General features: G+C 51.1%; 3 protein-coding genes across 6 annotated transcripts in view; all 3 read left to right on the top strand.

Annotated features, from left to right (window-relative positions):
* The first annotated feature begins 2,420 nt into the window (after positions 1 to 2,420).
* On the top strand, positions 2,421 to 4,958 carry LOC134562371 (olfactory receptor 6M1-like). Its single transcript, XM_063419748.1, has one exon. It carries the CDS (start codon positions 2,435 to 2,437, stop codon positions 3,377 to 3,379), a length of 945 nt encoding a protein of 314 aa, XP_063275818.1. The 5' UTR covers positions 2,421 to 2,434; the 3' UTR covers positions 3,380 to 4,958.
* Positions 4,959 to 7,529: 2,571 nt separating this feature from the next.
* LOC134562421 (olfactory receptor 14A16-like) overlaps positions 7,530 to 21,186 on the top strand; it is a 391,199-nt gene continuing 377,542 nt past the window's right edge. The window contains exon 1 of the mRNA XM_063419816.1: positions 7,530 to 8,160. Within this exon, the coding sequence (XP_063275886.1) occupies positions 8,151 to 8,160 (10 nt within the window). The 5' untranslated portion in view covers positions 7,530 to 8,150. The remainder of the gene's footprint in view (positions 8,161 to 21,186) is intronic.
* LOC134562396 (olfactory receptor 14J1-like) overlaps positions 10,035 to 21,186 on the top strand; it is a 76,050-nt gene continuing 64,898 nt past the window's right edge. Inside the window, exons 1-3 of one of the 4 annotated variants that reach the window (XM_063419774.1) lie at positions 10,035 to 12,815; positions 14,443 to 14,612; positions 14,743 to 16,357. In XM_063419774.1, the coding sequence (XP_063275844.1) occupies positions 14,766 to 15,698 (933 nt within the window). In that variant the 5' untranslated portion in view covers positions 10,035 to 12,815; positions 14,443 to 14,612; positions 14,743 to 14,765 and the 3' untranslated portion in view covers positions 15,699 to 16,357. Of the gene's footprint in view, positions 12,816 to 14,442; positions 14,613 to 14,742; positions 16,358 to 21,186 lie in introns of those variants that run through there. The other 3 variants (XM_063419776.1, XM_063419773.1, XM_063419775.1) reach the window with 3 other exon arrangements.

Below are 21,186 nucleotides of genomic sequence, written 5' to 3' on the forward strand. Positions count from 1 at the left end.
TTCTCCACAAGGCATAATAACCACTTAGGACTTTCTATTTTCCAAGGGTATTGCTTTTGCCTTACTGGTCCTGCTCAGGGTTTCAATTTATTTCTTACTGGCTCTGCTTTTTTGGGTTACTGGGGCACCTCTCCAGCCCAGGCTATCAGATTTACTGCATCCTCAAGTGATACAGATGGCAGATGGATATCATTGGATTTTGAAGAGTAGTGCAAAAATAGAGGCTTCCATGTAATTAGATTCCGGAGTAATAACCTGTATTTTGCCATTTTCATGTTGATTTTAGCATTCAGTTTTTCCAATAAATTGTCCAAGCAGATGCTTTAGTAAATTGGGTAGATACAAAAACTGGGGACTCATCCATTGTTTTGATAGTTTAAAATCAATGGGCTGGAAAAATGGCCGAGTTGCATGATTCCCTGCTGCACCAATGATTGTTATAGAATCATTATTCAAGTTTCCTTTTGCTGTATTTAGCACAGAGTGACCAGCTCCCATGTCCACTAAAAATTCTACCTCCCCATTGACCTCCTCCCTCCCCAGCTTAGCAGTGACCAGAGGTTCTTCTGGGAAAGCATCCTCTGGTCCCCTCAGTGACCATCGGTGATGGCCACAGGACGGGGGTTTGTGCTGTAACTGCAGACAGTCGCTTTTCAAAAGCCTCTCTTTCCTACAGTGTGCACATTGATTCACGCCCAGTCTCTCTTCTTTCTTCCTCTGCTATTCTTTGATGAGCTCTCAGGGAGAAGATTGATTGAATTGTGGAATAACTCACTTTGGAAGAGTGTCCTTTGCAACAGAGCCTTCAACTGCATCAGCTGTGGCTTCACTTACAACTGTTCTGACTGGTTCTGGCAATCCCCCTGCCCTGGGGTCACTGGAGTGTGGAAGCATCTGAAGTAATTGCAGTTGGCTCAGTTTTACTCAGCTGTGCAGCAGAAGGTGCTACAGGGGTCTCTGAAGCAGTCAGAGCCCCCACTCAGGCTGGTGATCACTGCATTTCTGCACAAGAATCAGCCTGGGCACAGCACGATCTGCCCATCTCTAGGGCTGCCCCGAGTTGTCCCCTGGAGAGGTCCCAAACATTTCAGTCCCAGTTAATTCTGAAGGTGACTCATTTTTTCACATTTTGGAGTTGGTTCACTTTGAAGGCTCTTGACTGAACTCAGTCCCTTGGTTTCAAGCTGATGGCCTGTCTCAGACCAGTCTCTGCTCTGGTCTGTGTGGACAAAGAGATGGGAGAGTCCTTGGGCCACCCAGGGGACCGATGACTTCAGGGCTCTGGTTCACATCGACAGAGCTTTGTTTCACTGCTTCAGACCCCCCCTCTCCTCTTCTCCCCCTGGGCATTTTAAATCATCCTATTTTCAAAGTCATCTGCTCTGCTCTTCTCCATGTCTAAAAGCAAAAAAAAGTACCTGAAAGGGAATCCACCAGTCTTTATTGCACATATTTTTGTCATGCTTCTTCTCCTAAGTATTTTGGTTTAAAAATAGAGCAACTTAATTAATCAGGGATTTGAGACTTGAATTGTGAGTTTCATCTACTCCCCTGCAGGCAGCCAGGAGAATTTGTTTTCTCCAGGCTCCCTGTGTAGTCAGTGGAGACAAGAGAACACTCTGGGGGCTGGCTGCTCCCAGCTGGCACACAAAAGGAAGGTTACAAATCTCTTCCTGGCACTTTTCTCTTGCTCTGCACTCGGGTCTTTTGATAGCAATAGCAGTGAAGGACTGCATGGGAACAGGTGCATTTTGGTGCAGACAGGTGACAGCTGAGATTGTGACACTCTGTGTGGACCCAGAAAAAATTCCAGTCCTCATTCAGAGTACTAAAAAACCAAGAACTACTGGGTCCCTATTCCACCCTCCCCCTTCATTTCCTGAAGAGCCAAACAGGAAAAAGCTGTGGAAGAAAGCAGAGGGTTGCAAAAGAGATATTTGGGATTGTTTATTTTGGAGTCAGCAGATCCTCAGGGACTCTGGGTCCAAAGGCAAGTACTGAATAACAGAAACAAGGGATTTCAATGTACAGATTGGATGTAATTTCACAGTTTAGTGTTTGTGCTGTAGATGAGAGGTGTTTGGCACGGGGGTGTGACAGATGTTTGCAGTAGGTGTGAGTGAGCTGGGAATTTCCCAGGAATGGGGGAATAGAGCCAAGAGCCTCTTCAGAATCCTCTGTTCTGGTGAGAGAATTCTTTGGGAGTGTTTGGAAAAGGTGACAAAAGACAACAAAATCTCTATGGATTTTTCTTGAAATGGGAAACAGAACAATCAGGGTGTGAGGATTGTTTGAAGTACAATCTCAGTGCTGTATAGCAAAACTGCAGGAAAAGAAAGAAGCAGAGAAGGATAGAAATGTTTGTCTAGACTGGGAAATTATTACACTTGTTTTTGCTGTGTTCCTGTCTCAGCAGGATGAGCTGGGATTCAGCATGGGACCAGAAAATGGAACAGCAGTTACTGAGTTCATCCTAGAGGGTTTCCCAGAGCTTGATCCAAGACTGCAGCTGTTTTTCTCTGGGGTCCTTCTGCTCATGTACCTGACAACAGTGATGGGGAATGCAACCATCATTTTCCTCGTGTGTGTGCATCACCACCTGCAAACGCCCATGTACTTTTTCATCAGCAACCTGGCCTTCCTGGAGATCTGCTTTACATCCTCCACAAGCATCAAACTGTTTGTCATGCTGAGCTGTGGCCAGAACAGTCTCTCACTAAGCAGCTGCTTTGCCCAGAACTATTTCTATTTTGCTCTGGGCTGCACAGAGTTTGTCCTGCTGGTTGTCATGGCCTTTGACCGCTATGTTGCCATCTGCCACCCTTTGCTCTACGCTGCCATCATGAAGCCTCAGCTCTGTGTCCGCCTGGTTGTTGCTGCTTGGGTCCTGGGCTTTGCCCTGCTGAGCTACCGGCTGCTCTTCCTCTCTGAGCTGTCTTTCTGTGGCTCCAAGATTCCCCATTTCTTTTGTGACAACTCCCCCTTGTTCAAACTGTCCTGCTCTGACACCAGCCTGCTTTGGAAAATAGACTCTGTCTTCTTATCCTGTGTTGTGCTGGGTTCCTTATGTCTGACTCTGACATTTTACATTTGCATCCTTTCCTGTGTTCTGCATCTTCCAGCAGCCTCTGGGAGGAGGAAAGCTTTGACTACGTGTTCTTCCCATCTCATCACCTTATCCATTGCCTATGGGAGCTGCATTGCTCTCTACACGTGTCCTGCAGAAGATGTTTCCTTGAGGACCAACAAAATTGTAGCTCTGCTGAACACAGTCCTGTACCCATTCCTAAATCCATTCATCTACAGCCTTCGGAACAAATCTGTGATCCTGGCCCTGAACAAAACCATTGCTAGGACAAGAACAAAGCTTTTCCCCTAACCATGGTGCATTTCTGGAAAGCCATCCCAAGAATCTGGGATCATGTGTTACCCAATACCAGTGCCTGTGTGTGCAGCCTCCAAACACGGCTGCCTCAGGAGATTGATGCTCCTGCAGGGCTGTGTCAGGTTAAGAGGTAAGAGACTCATCTGCACACCCAGGCAGGGCAGCAACAATGGCAGGAGGAGAAACTCAGTTCATTCTCTGCCCTGGCTGCTCCCGGGCCCATCTCTGGAGAGCCACCAGCTCATTAAGAGCCCATCTCCAAAAGAGAGAAGAGCTCAGAGGAACAGTGGCAAGTGACAATCCAAATTACAGTTCCTGAGGAATGGACATCTTGTCCCAGCTCCTTTCCTGGGACAGCCACCAGCCCTGGTGCCGGGTTTGAAACCCCAAAGTCACAGAGAGCAGGTCACCATTTGGACTAAGGAGATTGCTGCCCTGGTATGTAGGACTGATTATGGGATGGAGGGGAAGAGCAGTTTTGGATAACACAGGACTTGTGGGAAGGTAAGGACTCAACCAGAGCAGTCTGCCCTGTGTTCTCATTTAACTTAGATTCTACCTCCTGTGTGAGCAAATCTCTGTTCTGCCCGAGCACAGGAGCCTGGGGGTGTGAGGGCAGCAGCTGGAGGAGGGCACAAACAGCCCATCTGCCAATGGTGCCGGCCACAGAGTGACCAGAGGGACTGGACTGAAGGGTTTGGGGTGTGGGTGTGTCTGGTCTGCACCAGCACCTCAGTGGGGCTGTGGCCTCGGGGCTCAGCTGTGCCAATGCCTCAGCTGGTGAGACTGGAATCCAGGGGAAGCTGCTGAGCAGAGGAGTGTCTGAGCACAGCTGCTGCAGGGATCCATGTACAGGGATGGACATGGAATGGGACAGACTGGACCAGGATAGGCCATTGGGAATGATCTGCAGTTCAGAGCAGAATGATGGTCTGGTCCATCTGCCCGAGGCCTCCAGGGCTGACCAAAAGTTAAAGCAGTCATTAAGGGCACTGCCCAAATGTCTCTTCAACACTGACAGGCTTGGGGCATCAACCACCTCTCCAGGGAGCCTGTTCAGTGTTTGACCACCCTGTCAGGAAAGAAACACTTTCTCCTGTGCAGTCTAAACCATCCCTGGTACAGCTTTGAACCATTCTCACACGTTCCATCACAGGATATCAGGGAGAGGAGAAAGGGAAATGCAGGGCAGAGCCAGGGGGGCAGTGAGATGGGAGTGTGCAGCCCGCAGGGACACAGGGGCAGCTGTGGGACAGCTCAGGACAAGCTGTGCTGGGCATGGCCAAGGGCCCTGGCAGGGCTGGCAGTGGCCAGGAGAAGCCAAGTCTTGGTGCCCTGGGGCACACCAGGGTCTGTGCCACCAAGGGCTGTGAGGGGACACCTTGTCCTGAGGCCCTGGGGCCTCCTGGCACAGCCCCAGCAAGGCTGGGCACTGTCACCCCCTTGTCCTGCCCTCAGCATTGTCCCTCCTCTCAGGACCTGAGGTTGAAGGGCTCAGCAATAAATGCACCACGGGGCTCATTGGGATCAAGCAAGTCCTGACAAACCATGGCTGTGCCTTGATTTCCCCCTGGTCTGGTGCAGTTCATTAGGAAGGTTTTCTACTGCAGCTATGGAGAAAGGTTTCAAAGACCTTCTAAGAAATATACAGTCCTGTTAGAAAGGGTCTGTTTTAATACTGTTCTCTTTGGAGCAGAGGTGATTGCAGCATTCTGTGATTGACACTGATCCAGGGTCTCTCCTCAGGAGGCCTGGCCTGCTCAGAGAAGCTGTGCCTTGAGGGCTGAGCCAGTGTGGACAACCTTGCTGCACATTGCCCAAGCCCATCCTGTGTGTCCTCCCTCACCTGGGACCTGCTTTGCTTGGAGAGTTGCCTGCACTCAGGAATAAAGGGGGGTTTCTAGTTTTTGACGCAATGTAAAACTCCTAATTTTCCCCACTGGAAACAGCCCCACTCCTCAAGTGTGTGCCAGCCCAAGGTGCCACCAAAACCCCTCCAGCCCTGCCCTGGGCCAGCTGTGAGGGTGGGTCATCATCCCAACCTGCACTGGGCCCTGCAAGGGGCTGTGCCCACTGTGAAATACAAAGTTCAGTTTCGTGTCAGGGAAATGAAGAAAATCTGTGTAATTGTAGTTGTGGAACACGGCCATGGGACAGTTATAAAGATGAGTTCTAGTAAACAACCAAGGAAATCATTGAATAAGGTTTTTGAACAAACTTTGCTTGCAATTACCTATTATAAATCTCAAGCTATTCTGTAATAAGTGTCTTTTAATTATAACTTTAGAAGCTTGTTTTTTGTTAAAGAATTTTTAACTGTAATTTTAGAATGTAAAAAGGCTTTCTCACAGACTGGTAAAAAAACATCCTGGATACGGAAGAAAGATTTCAGCTTGCTGATTTATGGTTCTTGAAAAAAGGAAACTGAACATCACTATCAAAGACTGACAGACCTGGAAAATAGAAGCTGGACCCCACATCTGGAAGCTGGACCCCACCACCTGGGATACATATCCTGGATGTACATCCTGGAATATTGAAATCTAAAATGGACCACAATAGATATTAAATAATGACAGTAAATATTGAAATAGAAACTGCTGAGAAAGCTTATGAATATGTATGAATATAGCAAATAAAATCCCAGCAAGTCCAGCAATCGGTGTGCAGTCAGAAGGGAAAATCCTTCCACTGTACCCAGCGCTGTCTTTGCTCACACTTTACCATGTTAATTAACTCATTAAATTGAATTGCTGCTTGAAATATGGGCTGTGTCAAGCGTCTCATTTCTTACAGCCTCTATTGGGCTGACCCTGTTTGGACACCCTGCTCCTCACCCCATCCTCACCATGTCTGACATCGCCCACCTGGGACTGACATCACAAAACATTAAAAAAAACCCAAAAAAACCCCACAACATTTTCTTTATGAAAAGAATTTAAATACTTATTAAAAATTATAATTACATTTATGTTATGTATAATCATATTCTTCTATTTTTTGTTATATATGCATATTATATGATTGGCTTTTCACAGTGATTAAAATGAATATCCCATGTGTTATGTTTGGAAGTTATCCTGTATTCATATAATTTCTTTCAGTTATATGGTAATTGTTGTTTTTAGGTTATAGCATAATAGTAAAATAGAAACTATGTTCTGTAAAGGTGCTTTTGTAATTAGCTCGAGGAATAGAGAAGATAACCAAAGAAGTTTTTTCACAGTGTCATAGCTGGAGAAGAGATTGCTCCAAAAAGGCTCTGAGAAAAAATTTATGGCATAACCCTTCGACAGTATGGAGCCATGAGAAGGACAGATTTATAGATGGAAGGGAGAAGGGGGGAGTTCAGATTAAACAGAAACACCTAAAATTTGAAAGGAATGTTTGAATTATGTATGTAATGTGTGAATTTTCAATGCACCACTGTTTTTAAGGGATGACTCTTTTGTTAAGAGGTGTACCTCATGGTGAATTCCATGTCAAGGTACCCAGGCTCCTGTAAAAGACTTCTGTTCTTATAGTCTCCTGATTGTCTATTTGTATTTTTTATTAAACTTCTAAATTTTACCAAGTGAAACTTGTTTTTCACAATTTATTACCTAATATTTATATTTAGAATAAAATCTGTATATTTTTAGCACTGAAAAGGCACTTGTTATATGTAACACAATTCCCTCCACTAATTACTTCACCAGTACTGGATATTGTATTCTCCCTCTTTATGCTAATTAGCCCTAATTTTAGGCCTTTTGTCATCTTTTTGTATCATTTTGTGAGACTGGGTAAAGGGGCCATTTTGGAGTCCATGAAGACATTTCTGGGGCACATTTGGGGCAGTTTGGGGTTAGGGAGAGGAATTTAGAGAGAACTTGAAGGTCTAGTGGCCACTTTGAGGAGCCAGGTGGGCACTTGCAGGGGCCCTTAGGGATTCTGTCGGACAATTCGGGGTCCGGGGGAGCACTTGGGGCTCCAGGGGGCACTCGGGGGTCAGGGAGGGGAATCTGGGGGCCCTTCGGGGTCCGGGCGGGCACTTGGGGGGCTCTGAGGGGGCTCTCTGGGGCGCGGGGCATGATGGGAGTTGTAGGCGCGGGTAGGACACGGTTGAACGGGGCCGCGGAGCATCACGGGAGTTCAAAGCACAGCTCCAATGGCTCTCGAGGCGCGGGGCATGCTGGGAGATGAAGTCACGGCTGGAATAGCGCTCTACCGGCGCCGCGGAGCATGCTGGGAGCTGTAGTCCCGGAAGTGGCTCGAACAGGGCGTTTGGGGATCGGGGAAGGCACTTGGGGGACACTTTTGGGTCCGAGCCGCGAGTGCAGGTCCTCAGCAGGGAATGTACACGGTTCGGGAGCACTCGGGGGAGCTTGGGGAGCTCTAACCGGGCTCTTTAGGGCGCGGGGCACTGCATGAGTTTCCGGCGCGGAACTGTGTTATGAGGGGCTCTGAGGCCGCGGGGGATGACAGGAGATGAATTCCCAGAAGCGGCTCTAACGGGCATCTGTGGGGTTGGAGCATTCAGGGGATCTGGGGACGCTTTTGGGGGGGTCACGAACTGGCGCTGAGGGGATCTTACAGACCCTGGAGGGTCTGGGGGACACTGATGGGACACACGGGGGGCGATACCGGGGCTCTGTGGAGCGCGGGGCATGACGGGAGTTATAGGCAAAGAGAAAATGATGGCGCCGACACCAGGCACCGCCTCCGAGGTCCCGATCCCCGGCGCTGATTGGCTGCGAGTGGTGATTGGCAGAAGGCTCGGCAAATGGGGAGAGGTAGGAAAAGCCCATTCAACTCCTGCAGTACCTCCTAGTACAGCCCAGTTCATCCCCAGTACAGCCCAGTACAGCCACTTTAGTGCCCCTCCAGTCCCTCCCAGTACAGCCCAGTCCACCCAATACAGCTGATTTCATTCCCATTCCCTTCCAGGTTCCCCCAGTGTTGTTAGTAGTGCACCCCATTGTCCCCCAGTCTTCCCACAGTGTTCCCAGTGTCCCATGTTTGCCCCAGTATATCCCAGTGTCACTCCCAGTGTGTCGTGGTATTTCCCAGTATGTCTCAGGGTACCCTCACAGTCCATCCCAGTCTGCCCAGATTCCCCCTCAGCATTCCCCGTGTTCCCAGGTTGTCCCAGTCCTCCCCAGTGTCACTCCCAGTATGTCCCAGTGTCTCCCACAGTGTTCCCAGTGTTCCCCAGTATGTCCCAGTCCTCCCCAGTGTTTCCAAGGAAACTGGAACTGCTCACGGTGTCCGTGGCCCCCAAACCCAGCAGTGGGGTCAGTGCAGTGTCCGTGGGCACAGCCCCTTGCAGGGCCCAGGGCAGGTTGGGATGATGACCCACCCTCACAGCTGGCCAGTGTCACTTTGTCAGGGACAAAGTCTGATTGATTGTCAGCCATGAAGGGTTTTGATTTTCATCACTGTCATCACTGCCTGCAGTATTCTGCTCCCATTGGAACCTGGGGACACTTTCTCAGTCCTGTTTCTCTGTGGGACCCATTAAAACTTGAAGAAACTTCAGTGTTTCAATTGAACTTTGAGTTCTTGAGAAGTTTTTTGAACTTCTGAAATTTGTCTAATTAAACACAGAAGAATTGAAAACTTAATTTTTTCCCAGCGGCTTGTTGTGTTTGCGTGTTTTGAACAAATGTTAATGAGCATTTGACAACTAAGTTCTCAAGTGAAGAGCTGAAGAAAAAAGAGGCCTCTGGAAAAGTCAAATTCATCCCCACCCTCCAAGTGGCTGAGGGTCCATCCTCCTCAGGGCAGCAGTGACCAGGAATGGGCACAGCTTTGTGGCTGCCCCAGCTTTGGGCTGGGCCCTGGGCCTGCAGCAGGAGCAGCTCCTGAGGGCCACAAGGCCGGGGCTCTTGTGCTGGCCTGGGCAGATGGGATGGCACAGGGGCTGCAGAGCTCTCAGCATCTCGTGCAGAGGAGAGCAGGGCACACAGGGAGCCTCCTTTTCCTTTGGCCAGGCCCCTTGCCCATGGCTGGGGCTGAGTCCTGTGTGAGCTGCAGCTGCTGCTGTGCCCTTGCCAGGGGCTGAGGCCGTGGGGCCCTGCCCAGAGCAGCCTGGCCTGAGCAGAGCTGTGGGGCCAGAGCCGGCTGGGCTGTGCTGGGGAGAGGCCCTTGGTGCTGCCCAGAGCTCAGGGCAGCTGGCAGAGCTTGCAGGGAGCTGAGCTGGGCTGGGAGAGCCTCCAGAGAAACCATCAGTGTCCATCTCAGCCTGGGTGAGCGTGCAGGGGCCAAGAAAAGCACCCCAGGGTGCACAAGTTCTGTGTGTGGGAGCTGAGCTTGTGACCCCTGGAGCCTCCCAAGTGCTGGGGCTGCACCTCCAGCTGCAGAGGAGATGGGACAGATGGGAGAGAGACCAAGAATTCCTGCTGGGTTCTTGTTTGTGTTTGCTTCTACAGTGACCTGGATCCGTATGTACAGGAGGTGTTTTGTGTCAGATAATACCTGAAGACTAAAAAAAATAATATTGATAAAAAAGGATTTTCAGCTGAAAAAAAAATTTCATGTATAATACTGTTAAAAATGAATCAGCTAGTTTTATAATTAATGGAATTTTTGGAACAATTAAAGTATAATTTTTGGAAAAAGCCACAAGCAAATCGGCACTGAGCCTGGCAATTGGAACTGGGGGAACTTGAATTCAGCCTCTATCACACCAAATTCTCCGTGGTTCTTCGATGCTGCTTTTGCAGAGTTTCTTCTTATACATTTTCCAAGCTCTGCGGGATAATGGAGTCTGGAGTTGTCCCTATACTTTTTAGCATATTAATGTCGTTTTCTTTCTTTCCGCTGCATATGACGAAAGTTTTCCTGGAATTGGGTGAATAATTCATATGAAAATCTTTTGGAATACATTTCTTCTGGGGACAAATATTATCTCATTGTGGATGTGTATCGCATGCACATCGCAGGGGTTTCACTAGACCAATAATCCTCTGAGACACGCATTTCTGGAGACAGCCATCATCTCTGGAACCTGAATAATTTGGTGCACATCGCTTCCCTGTCACCTGGCTTTCGTAGAGAATGCTGTAGTTTTAATATTTAGCACGAATTACATTTCAACACTTATTACAATACACAAAAAGGAAAAAGAGACACCTATGATCAGAAGAGCATAGGAGAGGATGAGAATCACTGATGTTCCAGAAGTCAAAGCTTTTCCAATCCTTTCCTCAGGGCTTCCTTGAGATGAGAGGTGACCACCAGAGGCCAAGGCCAGCCAGAGCTCTCTGTCCTGGCAGCTTTTGTACGGGAAAATCCTCTCATATATGGAATTTTGCAGGGCAACTGTCAATTTTTGCCATGGGCACCTGGAAAGATGGATGGTTCTTTTCCATAGGAAGGAAAGCACAGAGCCCCAGTGCTCCAGGGGCTGATAAGAGGCAGCCCTCAGCATTCCAAGATCAGCTGGACCTGTCAGGTGGCCCCTGGGAGGCCAAACCAGCCAGAGCTGTTCCATCTCCCCTTGGTTCCATGAGGCCCTGCTGTGTCATAATGGACTTTTGGTTCCATGAGCTTTCGCACTGTCAGCAATGCTCTGAGTTCTGCAGTGTCACCATGGATCTGTTGTGAGAAAGGAGCTGAGTATCAAACAGGCATCAATATGATTAGGTTTGATCTCTCTGTTTATTCCTTCTATTCCACTTTTATCAGGTTACAGACAGGAAAGCAAGCACAGCTCAACAGTTGGTGATTGGCTAAAAGTACATATATATATACATTAAATGATTGTTCATTGGCCACATTTTTTCGCATATAGTTTACCTTTTGTTCTACGTTCTGAATAGCATTCTGTTTTCTACATCCATGAGAAGGCCTAACAAGTTGTGACACATCTTCAGCATTCGTGAGGAAGCATCTGTGAGAAGGCACACTAAATTATTACAATTGCTACTTTCTTATTAATTCAAGGCCTACAAGACCAGCATAGGAACAGTGCAGACTCTCATACTGTTCCCTGGTAGCAGGGATTGTTCAAACCCCCTATCAATAAATCATGACCTCACTCTTCTAAAAATTCCTCTACATGGATCCTTTGTTCCATGAGGTTCCCTGGCATAACAGGATTACCTTGGGTCCAGAAGGTTCTGCAGTGTCACACTGGACCATTGGTTCCATTGGCAGCCCCACACCATCCCAGTGACCCCATGGTTCCATGAGTTCCACACTGTCAGCAATGCTCTCCTCGGTTCAGGAGGCCCTGCTCTGATACAATGGACCTTTGGTTCCAGGGGGTTCCACTGCAGCACAATGGAGCCTTTGTTCCATGGGGTTCCAGTGTCACAGCTGACTCCTTGGTTCTGTGAGCCTCTGCTGTCACCAAATGGCCAAAATATCAGAATAAGGGTCCTTAACACTCATTTGGTGTTTCAGAGAGCCTCCTTTATACAGGCCTGAGGTCCAACATGGGATAACTCCTAACCTTATGTGAACACGTGATTCTACACGTGTTGCTTATATAGTTGCTAAATGTGTATTACAATTTAGTCATTTCCATAAAACCCACCTGAACGTCCCAGATTCACTCCTTGTTGTCTCTATCACTGCACCCTTGAGCCAAATGTCTTCTCTTCCATCCATCCTCACTGAGAAAGCAGGCCCTGCAGGCCTTGTTCCTGTGCTAAAAGTTCACAGGAATAGTAAAAATAAAATTAGCCCTTTTGGTATCAAGGCCAAGGCTCTGTGTGCCCAGGCAGAGGCAGGCAGGACGCAGAGCTGTCAGCAAAGGAAGGGCCCAGCCAGGTGGGGCAGCCGGGGGATGGCGACAGCCTGCAGGGACAGAGGCGCAGGCCATGGACACCGTAGCACAGCCTGGGCTGCACAGGGCACAGGCATGGGCAGCAGCTGAAAGGCCCTGACACAGCCAACTCCTGCAGCACTTGGGCCATGGCTGCTGGCCCTGGGCCTGAGGCATCAGGAGGGGACAAGTGACCCTTGCAGGCCTGGGGCCTCATTGCCTCCTTGTCCCTGCTCAGCAGCCTAACCCACCTGTCATCACTGCCACCAGTTTTTTGATTTAACTGATCTGGAAACACTTTCTCAGTGGGACTCAATAAATCTTTAAGAAACTTTGGAGTTTTTAATCTGACTGTGTTCTTGAGAAGTTTGTTGAACACTCTCTGAGGAACTGAGTCTGATGTAAACAATGCCAAACCTCAAGAGGCTCATTAAAGTCCTTGTGCTGTGTCTGTGCTGCTGAGCTGGGATGGGTTCCTGGCGCACAGGGAGTTCCTGGCAACCAAGAAGAGCTTTAAAAAGACATTTCTCCAGAGGAGCAGCTCCTCTCCTGCCCAGCAGGGCTGAGGGCACTGCCTGCTGGCACTTGAGAGGAATGAAGCAGACAGAGGCTGAAAGGAACAGGAAGGACAATTCCGTGCTTCATCGTGCAGAAATGTTCCCCACTTGTGACAGGGTAAGTCTCTGGCTGCAGGGATCTCCTCAAGCCGAGCCAGGACAGCACTGAGGTGACTGTAAGGATGGCTCTGCTGCCCTTGCTGCTTTGGGGGAGGATGTGCTCCAGAGCGGGGCTGCCCTGGGCACCGTCAGAGGGACAGGGCAGGACGGCTCCTGCTGCCAGGGACGGCTGCAGGGGCTGAAGCTGGGGCTGCAGCCAGGGCTGCCCAGGGCTGTGGTGCAGAGCAGGTGCTGCAGCCCTGAGGGCTCTTGGCCAGCCCAGGGCATCTGCCACCTGCCAGGGGCAGCTCTCAGCCTGCCTGGGAGCTCCCATGGATGCTGGAGGGGAGCTGTGGGTGCAAGGAGTGACTCCTGCCAGGGCAGGTCCTGCTGCTGTGGAGAGGGTGCTGTGTGGGCCAGGGCTGCTCAGAGCTCCAGCTCATTTCCAGCTCATGTCTGAGGGGACTTTTCATGAGCACATTCAGGGCAGGAGTTTCCTACTTGAGTCTCTCCTTTCCTGAATCCGTGCACCCACTTTTCCCTGGCTCACCTTGGTGGGTATTGAAAGTTAGCTTTGCTGGGTAGAGGCTGAGGCTTTTAAAGCAACACACTGGGGTTTCCTGGGAACCGAAAAAAAGTGCCTGCACCCCCCCAGCCTCCAGATGCATCCAGCATCCCCTTTCCATGGTGCCCAGGCCTGGGGGAGCTGTTCTTTAACCCCTGCAGCCCTGAGCAGCTGCAGGGCAGAGCTGGCCCAGGGCTGGGCTGGGCTCTGGCAGCACTGGCAGGGAAGGAGCCCGGGGCCACAGGAACAGCTCGGGCTGGGACAGCTCTAGCAGCAGAGCCCTGGGCAGGGAGGGAGGGAGGCAGTGCTGAGGGAAGCCCTGCTGCAGGGCACATGTGGCACCTGCCGGCCCTGCCCTGCAGGGCAGACACTGCCCTGAGCAGCACAGCTCTGCTGTTCCCTCCCAGCCAGCACAGCCCTCAGCCCGGGGGCTCGGGGCCCTCAGTGCCCTCCTGGGCCGGCAGAGCAGCAGCAGAGATGAAGGGCATCTCTCCTGCCATGTGCCCATTCCCTGCTGACCAGGGCCTGAGGGCCACTGTCCTGCACTGCTGCTGCCTGGCAGGGGCTGTGCAGGGCTGGCCAGGGAAAGGCTTTTCCTCAGGGCCTGCCTCTCTCTCTCCTTGCCTTGCCCAGGTGCTCCTGGCATTGCTGAGGGGCTCTCTGGGAATGGCAGTTCCAGCTGCAGGCTCAGGCCCAGCCCTGGGGCTCCTCCTGTGCAGGCTGAGCACAGCAATGGGGTGTCCCAGCTCCCTCTGCCCCGGGGAGCTCTGGGCAGGGCAGGCTGGCAGGCTGGGAATGAGCTGACTCTCCCTGACTTTGGGAAGAGCAGGAGCCACTTTGTGTGCCAGGGATCCCTCTGCTTTCAGCAGGGTCTCCTGGCTTTTCAGGGTAACAAGGGAGTGAAGCTTGGAAAGGTTCAAGTCCATGGGAGATGGGAACATGTCACAGAGGAAGAGCAGCTCCCATCAGTCTGCACTAAGCCTCAGACAATCCTCCTGCCTTATTGGACTCTCTGTTCTCCCCAGGTGCAGCAGAATCTCTCCTTCTGAAACCTACAATCCCCCTTCCTTCTCCCTGGCAGGTCCTGTGCCTTAGGAAGATATTCCAGGTTAAAACACCAGGACTGGTCCCTGCCCTCACTGTTCTATTGCACTGACTGAAGGTCAGGACGGACTCCCAGGTGTCCTGCAGGTCAAGGTCTGGCTCCTCACTTAACATTTGCAAGCAGCAATCAGGGCTCCAGCAACCAAGGTGAAGGAAGATCTCCTAGACATAGAGAAGGGGGACGTGTTTAATGACAGGAAAGGATCAGTGAGAAAGGACTTTGACTCTCCTATGGGAAATGTCACCTCAAATGTCACTGTCTTTCCTCTTTCTGCAGCTTGGAATGTCCAGACACAGCGAATGTCAAACCGCAGCTCCATCAGCCACTTCCTCCTGCTGCCATTGGCACACACACGGCAGCTGCAGCTCCTGCACTTCTGCCTCTTCCTGGCCATCTCCCTGGCTGCCCTCCTGGCCAACGGCCTCATCATCAGCGCCGCAGCCTGCGGCCACCTCCTGCACAGCCCCATGTTCTTCTTCCTGCTCAACCTGGCCCTCAGCGACCTGGGCTCCATCCTCACCACTGTGCCCAAAGCCATGCACAATTCCCTCTGGGACACCAGCAACATCTCCTATGAAGGATGTGCTTCACAGGTGTTTTTTATTTTCTTCTTCCTTGGATCAGAGCTTGCCCTCCTGACCGTGATGTGCTACGACCGCTACGTGTCCATCTGCAAACCCCTGCACTACGGGACCCTCCTGGGCAGCAGAGCTTGTGCCCACATGGCAGCAGCTGCCTGGGCCAGTGCCTTTCTCACTGCTCTGCTGCACACAGCCAATACATTTTCCCTGCCTCTGTGCCATGGCAATGCCCTGGGCCAGTTCTTCTGTGAAATCCCACACATCCTCAAGCTCTCCTGCTCCAAATCCTACCTTAAGAAGTTTTGGCTTATTGCTTTTAGTATCTCTTTAGGACTTGGTTGTTTTGTGTTCATTATTTTCTCCTATGTGCAGATCTTCAGGGCTGTGCTGAGGATCCCCTCTGAGCAGGGACGGCACAAAGCCTTTTCCACCTGCCTCCCTCACCTGGCCGTGGTCTCCCTGTTTCTCAGCACATCATTTTTTGCACACCTGAAGCCCTCTTTCATCTCCTCCCCATCCCTAGATCTGGCCCTGTCAATTCTGTATTCGGTGGTGACTCCAGCCCTGAACCCCCTCATCTACAGCCTGAGGAACCAGGAGCTCAAGGCTGCAGTGTGGAGACTGATCACTGGACGATTTCAGAAACATTAAACTGCTGGCCAATTTCTGTAAATAGTTTGTAACAAAAGTCATCTTTGATATTTCTTCCTGGTGTCATTTTGGAGGTTGTTTTTCTCTGTTTGACTTTTTAAATGTTGTCCACAAAGAAATGTCATTGTTTGTGTCCTTTCTGATGTTGTTTCTCTCCACCGTTTCTGTGGCCATGAACTGTTTCAATCAGGGGCCACACTCTCTGTTGCTTTAAATGAACTAAAGGACCTCTCGAAAGTTTTCTGCAGAGATGCCCCTTTTGTTCCCTTCTCTGTGGCTGCAGCAGCAATGTCTGTGTGCAGAGCTGGGGCAGATCAGTGCTGGCACAGCAGCTGTGCCCAGCAGCAGCAGCACTTGGTGTTGCCAGTGCTGCTGCCGTGGCCCTGCCCCGCTGCCCTCCTGGCCCTGCTGTTGCTGTAGGGCCTGAGTGCTCTCGGGGCCGGGCACAGGGCTGGGGGTGGCAGTGCCGGGGCTGCAGCAGGGACAGGCCATGGGCACTGCTGGGGCAGCGCTGACGCCTCAGGCCAGGGCCTGGGGGCTGCAGGCTCCTTGCCCAGGCTCTCTCCACAACACGGCCAGGCCAATGCTCAGCACAGAAAAGCCCCGTCAGCAGCCCCAGGCTGGCCGTGGGCAGGCTGGGGGCAAACAGCATGGCTGGGGCTCTGCAAGGTCCCTGGGGGAGACGGGAAGGAGCAGCAGAGCAGGGGCTGATCCATCCCCACTGCGCTGGACCCCCAGGGCAGCATCCCAGAGCGTCCTCATGCACCTGCCAACAACATCCCCCCTCTGCTGCCCTGGCCTCACCCCCAGCTCACACAGGTGCTGCATCCTTGCAGGCACAGACACGGCAGCACTGCCTCAGGAGCCCCTGTTTGCACTGCCCAGAGCAGGCGTCAGCACCCCCATGGTGTTGGTGTGGGGAGATGAACCTGAGTGAGCACAAATGCCATCAGCCCCTGGGGCCAGGAAGGGCTGGGGGACAGGAGGGAAACCACTCAGGTTTGTTGTGGCCCCTGAAGTCAGCCAGAAAGATTGTTCCCATGAGCTGGGAGTTTCCTCTGCCACTGCAGACGTTGCTGAGAGCCAGGGCTGCCTGGCAGCCACCCCCACACTGCCCTCAGCTTTTATTTTTCTTAACCTTTGCTTTCTTTACTCTTCCCTGGTACAAGTTTCTTCCAATTTCCCACCCCTGTTCCCTCCCCTGTAAAGAGCCCATCCCTGTTTGCCCTTTCCTCTCTGGCCCCACTCCCGATTTCAGTTCAGTAGCTGGCATGACTGGAACATCCATTGGGGAGCAGGATCATCCTCCAAGTGCTTCAGGAATTGTCTGCAGGCTCCTGCAGTGCCTCCTGCTGCTCCCTTGCCAGAGACACCACAGGCCACGGGGGCACATCTGCCCTGCTGTGTCTGGCTGTGGGGCTCCCTGCTCTGGGCAGTGAGAAGGGGCTGCAGAGGCTCTGCAGGACTGACAGGATGGGCTTTGGGGCTGTGAGGAGAAGCTGAGGGACCTGGGCTGCTGCACCTTCTCAACAGGAGGCCCAGGGCTCATCCTGCAACTGCTCCAAGGGTGGTTTCAGAGAATCACAGAATCAGCAAGGCTGGGAAAGACCTTGGAGATGATCAAGTCCAACCTGTGCCCTGACACCACCTTGTCTGCCCTGAGTCTCCTCTTCTCCAGGATAAATAACCCCAGCTCCCTCAGACACTCCTCACAGCACTTGTGTTCCACACCCCTCAGCAGCCTTGTTGCCCTTCTCTGGACACGCTCCAGCCTCTCCATGTCCTTCCTACATTGGGGGCCCAGAACTGGACACAGCACTCGAGGTGCAGCCTCACCAGTGCCCAGCACAGGGGAAGAATCCCTGCCCTGCTCCTGCTGCCCACACCATTCCTGATCCAGGCCAGGAGCCATTGGCCTTCTTGCCCACCTGCCCACACTGCTGCCTCATGTCCAGCCTGCTGTCCAGCACTGCCCCACGTCCCTTTCTGCCTGCCCACTGTCCAGCCACTCTGTCCCCAGCCTGGAGCCCTGCAGGGCTTGTTGTGGCCAAAGTGCAGGACCCGGCCCTTGGTCTTGTTCAGCCTCACCCTGTTGGATTTGGGCCCTGGATCCAGCGTGTGCAGGGCCCTGTGCACAGCCCTCCTACCCTCCAGCACATCCACACTCACCCCCAGCTTGGTGTCACCTGCAAATTTGCTGATGCTGGACTCAGTCCCCTCCTGCAGATCCTCAGTGCAGATATTGCAATCCCCGCTGGCTGCCTCTGATCCCTGGGCCATCCTGGGGGTGCCCTGGGATGGCTCTCAAGGGGATCTGTTCCATCCCCTTGCTGGGCACCCAGGGCAGGCTGACAGGCCTGCAGTTCCCCACATCCTCCTTGCAGCCCTTCTTGGGGATGGGCTCCCATTGGCACCTCCAGTCCTCTGGGACCTCCCAGCTGAGCCAGGACTGAGGAGAAATGATGGAGAGCAGCCTGGGGAGCTCATCCAGCAGCTCCCTCATGGCCCTAGCATGGATCCCATCTGGTCCCAGAGACACCTGTGAGCATCTGAGTGGCTCAGCAGGTCCCCAGCTGCTTCCTCCTGGATTGCAGGGGGGCTCTTGTGCTTCCTGTGCCCATCTACCAGCTCAGGAGAACTCTTATTCTGAGGACAGCCTGTCTTCTTGTTGAAAACTCTGGCAAAGAAGGGGTTATGTACCTAAACCTTTTCATCATTTTAGGTAATTTTATGCCCCCCCCAATAATGAGGGAGCATAATTATTATAAATAAAATATATACTATATAAATTACATATATATATATAAATGGAAATGAATTATATATAAAATAATTTAACCGCTATTGTATTAATTAAAACACTTTTTTTATCCTTCAATGAAGCAGCCACCTTAAGTCCTAGTTGAGCTTTCACCTCTCTAATGTTCTTTCTGCATGAACTAATGACATCCTTAAATACTTTGTGAGTTTTTTGTCTCTGTGAGTAAAGGTGATGGACCCTCTTTTTTTTCCTTGAGTACCTGCAAAAGCTCCATGCCCAGTCAGATCAGCCTATTCCCTTGCTAGCTCACAGTTTAGCACAGAGAAGAGCCTGCTTCTATTCTTTCAAGATTTCTTTCTTGACCTGTGTACATCCTTCCTGGACCCCTTTGTTTCTAATGGCTTTTTCCCTTAAAAAAATCAGAACCTGATTAGGTATGCTCCAAATCTGCATCCTGAATGGGCTGAAATCTGATCTCTCTAAGTCCATAGTAGAAGTTTTGTTGATGCCCTGTCACCATGAGATTTTCCTAGTTTTCTGAGCGTTCATATTAAAGCAGAAGTATGTACCTTCTCACGCTCTTTTCATGTAAACAGCAGTTGTGTTCTATAAACATTGATATTGTTTTCACATTCCTTTCTGGAAGAGACAAGGTTGTGTGACAGTCCCTGTGACCAATGCGGTTGAGAGGTGGAAATACCACTCTCCAATCCATGGTCACTTTTCAACAAGTATATAATAGGAAGTAAAAAACAAAGGGCAGAGATTCTTCTCTGCTGCTGCTGCTCTCACAAATTTCGACTCTATGTGTTACTTGAGCATGGCTAACAGCGACAATGCCCTGCCTCCTTTCACAGAATATTTGAAAACTCAATAATCTCATGCTCACCGTACCCCAAACAGCCTCTGACCACCACAATAGGCACTGCATGGTTTCCATGGGCCAGTGGTTTTGGAGAAAAAGCATTGTGTGATCTCACCAGGTGCAGACCCTTTAATATCTGGTAACATGAGGTCACAGAGTGGGCTATGACATCACAGACTGGGTTATGTGAGGTCACTGAGCAGCTATGACATCATAGGCCATCTTTGTGACATCACAGGACAGATGTATGACATCATACAGCAGATTATGACCTCACATGGTGGCTGTGTGACATCACAGGGGGCTGTGTGAGGTCACTGGGTTGGTCACTCTGCCCCAGACCCCCTCACAGTTCCCCCCAGACAAGTCCAATGCTGTTCATGCCCAGCGGGCTCCCCTGTCCCCGGTATCCCCCTGGTGCTCCTGGAGCCACAGCCTCCACCAAAGGATGTTCCACAGGATCCACCCCAGAGCCTGACACGGGCACAAGGGGCTGGGCTGTGTCACCAGCACATCAAGGACCTGCATTATCCAGGGCCCTGTGGCCTGGCTTGGGTTCCCCAGGGCAGGAAAGATGTCTGGCAGCTGCAGCAGGGCCAGGGAAGGGCTCCAAGGTGGGGCTGGAGCCCTTTGGCTGTGAGCAGAGGCTGAGGGAGCTGGGCTTGTCCAGCCCCGAGCAGGGAAGGCTGAGGGGCTCCTCATGCCAGCCTGGCAGTGCCACCCAGGAGGGGATGGAGAACATAGAGCCAGGCTCTTCACCGGGGGGCCTGGTGGGAGACAAAAGACAATGAGGATGGGGTGAAAGAGGGGAGGTTCAGCCAGGACAGGAGGAAACCTTTGTTCCCATGGGCTCAGCCAGGTGCTGAGATGCTGCCCCCTCCCTGTCCTTTGGGATTTTCCAATCCACACCAAATCCAGCCTTGAACCACTTGGTCTGACCCAGTTTCTGACAGCTTGGGCTGCTGACTTGCTGAGGTCCTTTCCAATTCAGCTCTCTACTAATCCTGGGACAGTGCTGGTCCCTGTTTTAGACTGGGGCAGAGCAGATGGGACAGGAGCCCTGCAGGGCTGTAGGGGACCTGCAGCTTGTGAGGTGCAAGAGCACATCTTCATTAGCTGGGTCATTTGAGCACTTCTAAAAAATGTCAAAGTTTTCCCACCTGGAGACACCAGGAATTTCCTGGAGTTGTACAATGGCAGGAGAAGAAATCCTGATCTTCCCCTCTATTTGTGTCACTGGCTGGACATGTGTTTTTCATGGAGGTGTGCCTTCCCTTGGGTTTCTTGGCTGACAAGAAATGAACATCCCTTTGTGTCTCAGGCAGCTCCTTCTGCAAGGAAAGCAGGTGGGAGTTGGTGCCAAGGAGCTGAAAGCTGCAGGCACAGCCTGGAGTGGAGAAAACTCAGATTTGCACAAGGCTGCTCTGAGTCCCAGGGGTTGGATGAGGGAAAGGTGGGGTGGAGGTAGGGACAAAGTGTGATTGATTGTCAGCCATGAAGCGTCTTGATTTTCATATCTATTCAGAGTGCCTTACAAGGTGCTGGGGAACAATATACACTGGAGATTGCTAATATCAATCTATAAACAGGATAACAAAACCTAAAAGGAAACAAAAAAGTGCATTAAAAATTATGGTATATTTTCTTTGAATACACTTCTGAAATCTGTACAATAAACCACAGAAGAATTGAAGATTTAAAATTACATTATTCCCAGGGGGCTTGTCTTCTTAGGATGTTTTGAAATAATAATGAGGCTTTGGCAATGAATTCCTGAACTGAAAAGCTGAAAACTGAACAAGCCTCTGGAGAACTAAAATTCATCAAGGAACCTCCAGGTTGCTGAGGATCCATCCTCAGCA

This window comes from Prinia subflava, chromosome 27, assembly GCF_021018805.1.
Source record: "Prinia subflava isolate CZ2003 ecotype Zambia chromosome 27, Cam_Psub_1.2, whole genome shotgun sequence".
Classification (NCBI taxonomy): domain Eukaryota; kingdom Metazoa; phylum Chordata; class Aves; order Passeriformes; family Cisticolidae; genus Prinia; species Prinia subflava.

Coding starts and splice junctions, on each gene's coding strand:
- LOC134562371 (XM_063419748.1), top strand. CDS start 2,435: ATGGGACCAGAAAATGGAACAGCAGTTACTGAGTTCATCCTAGAGGGT.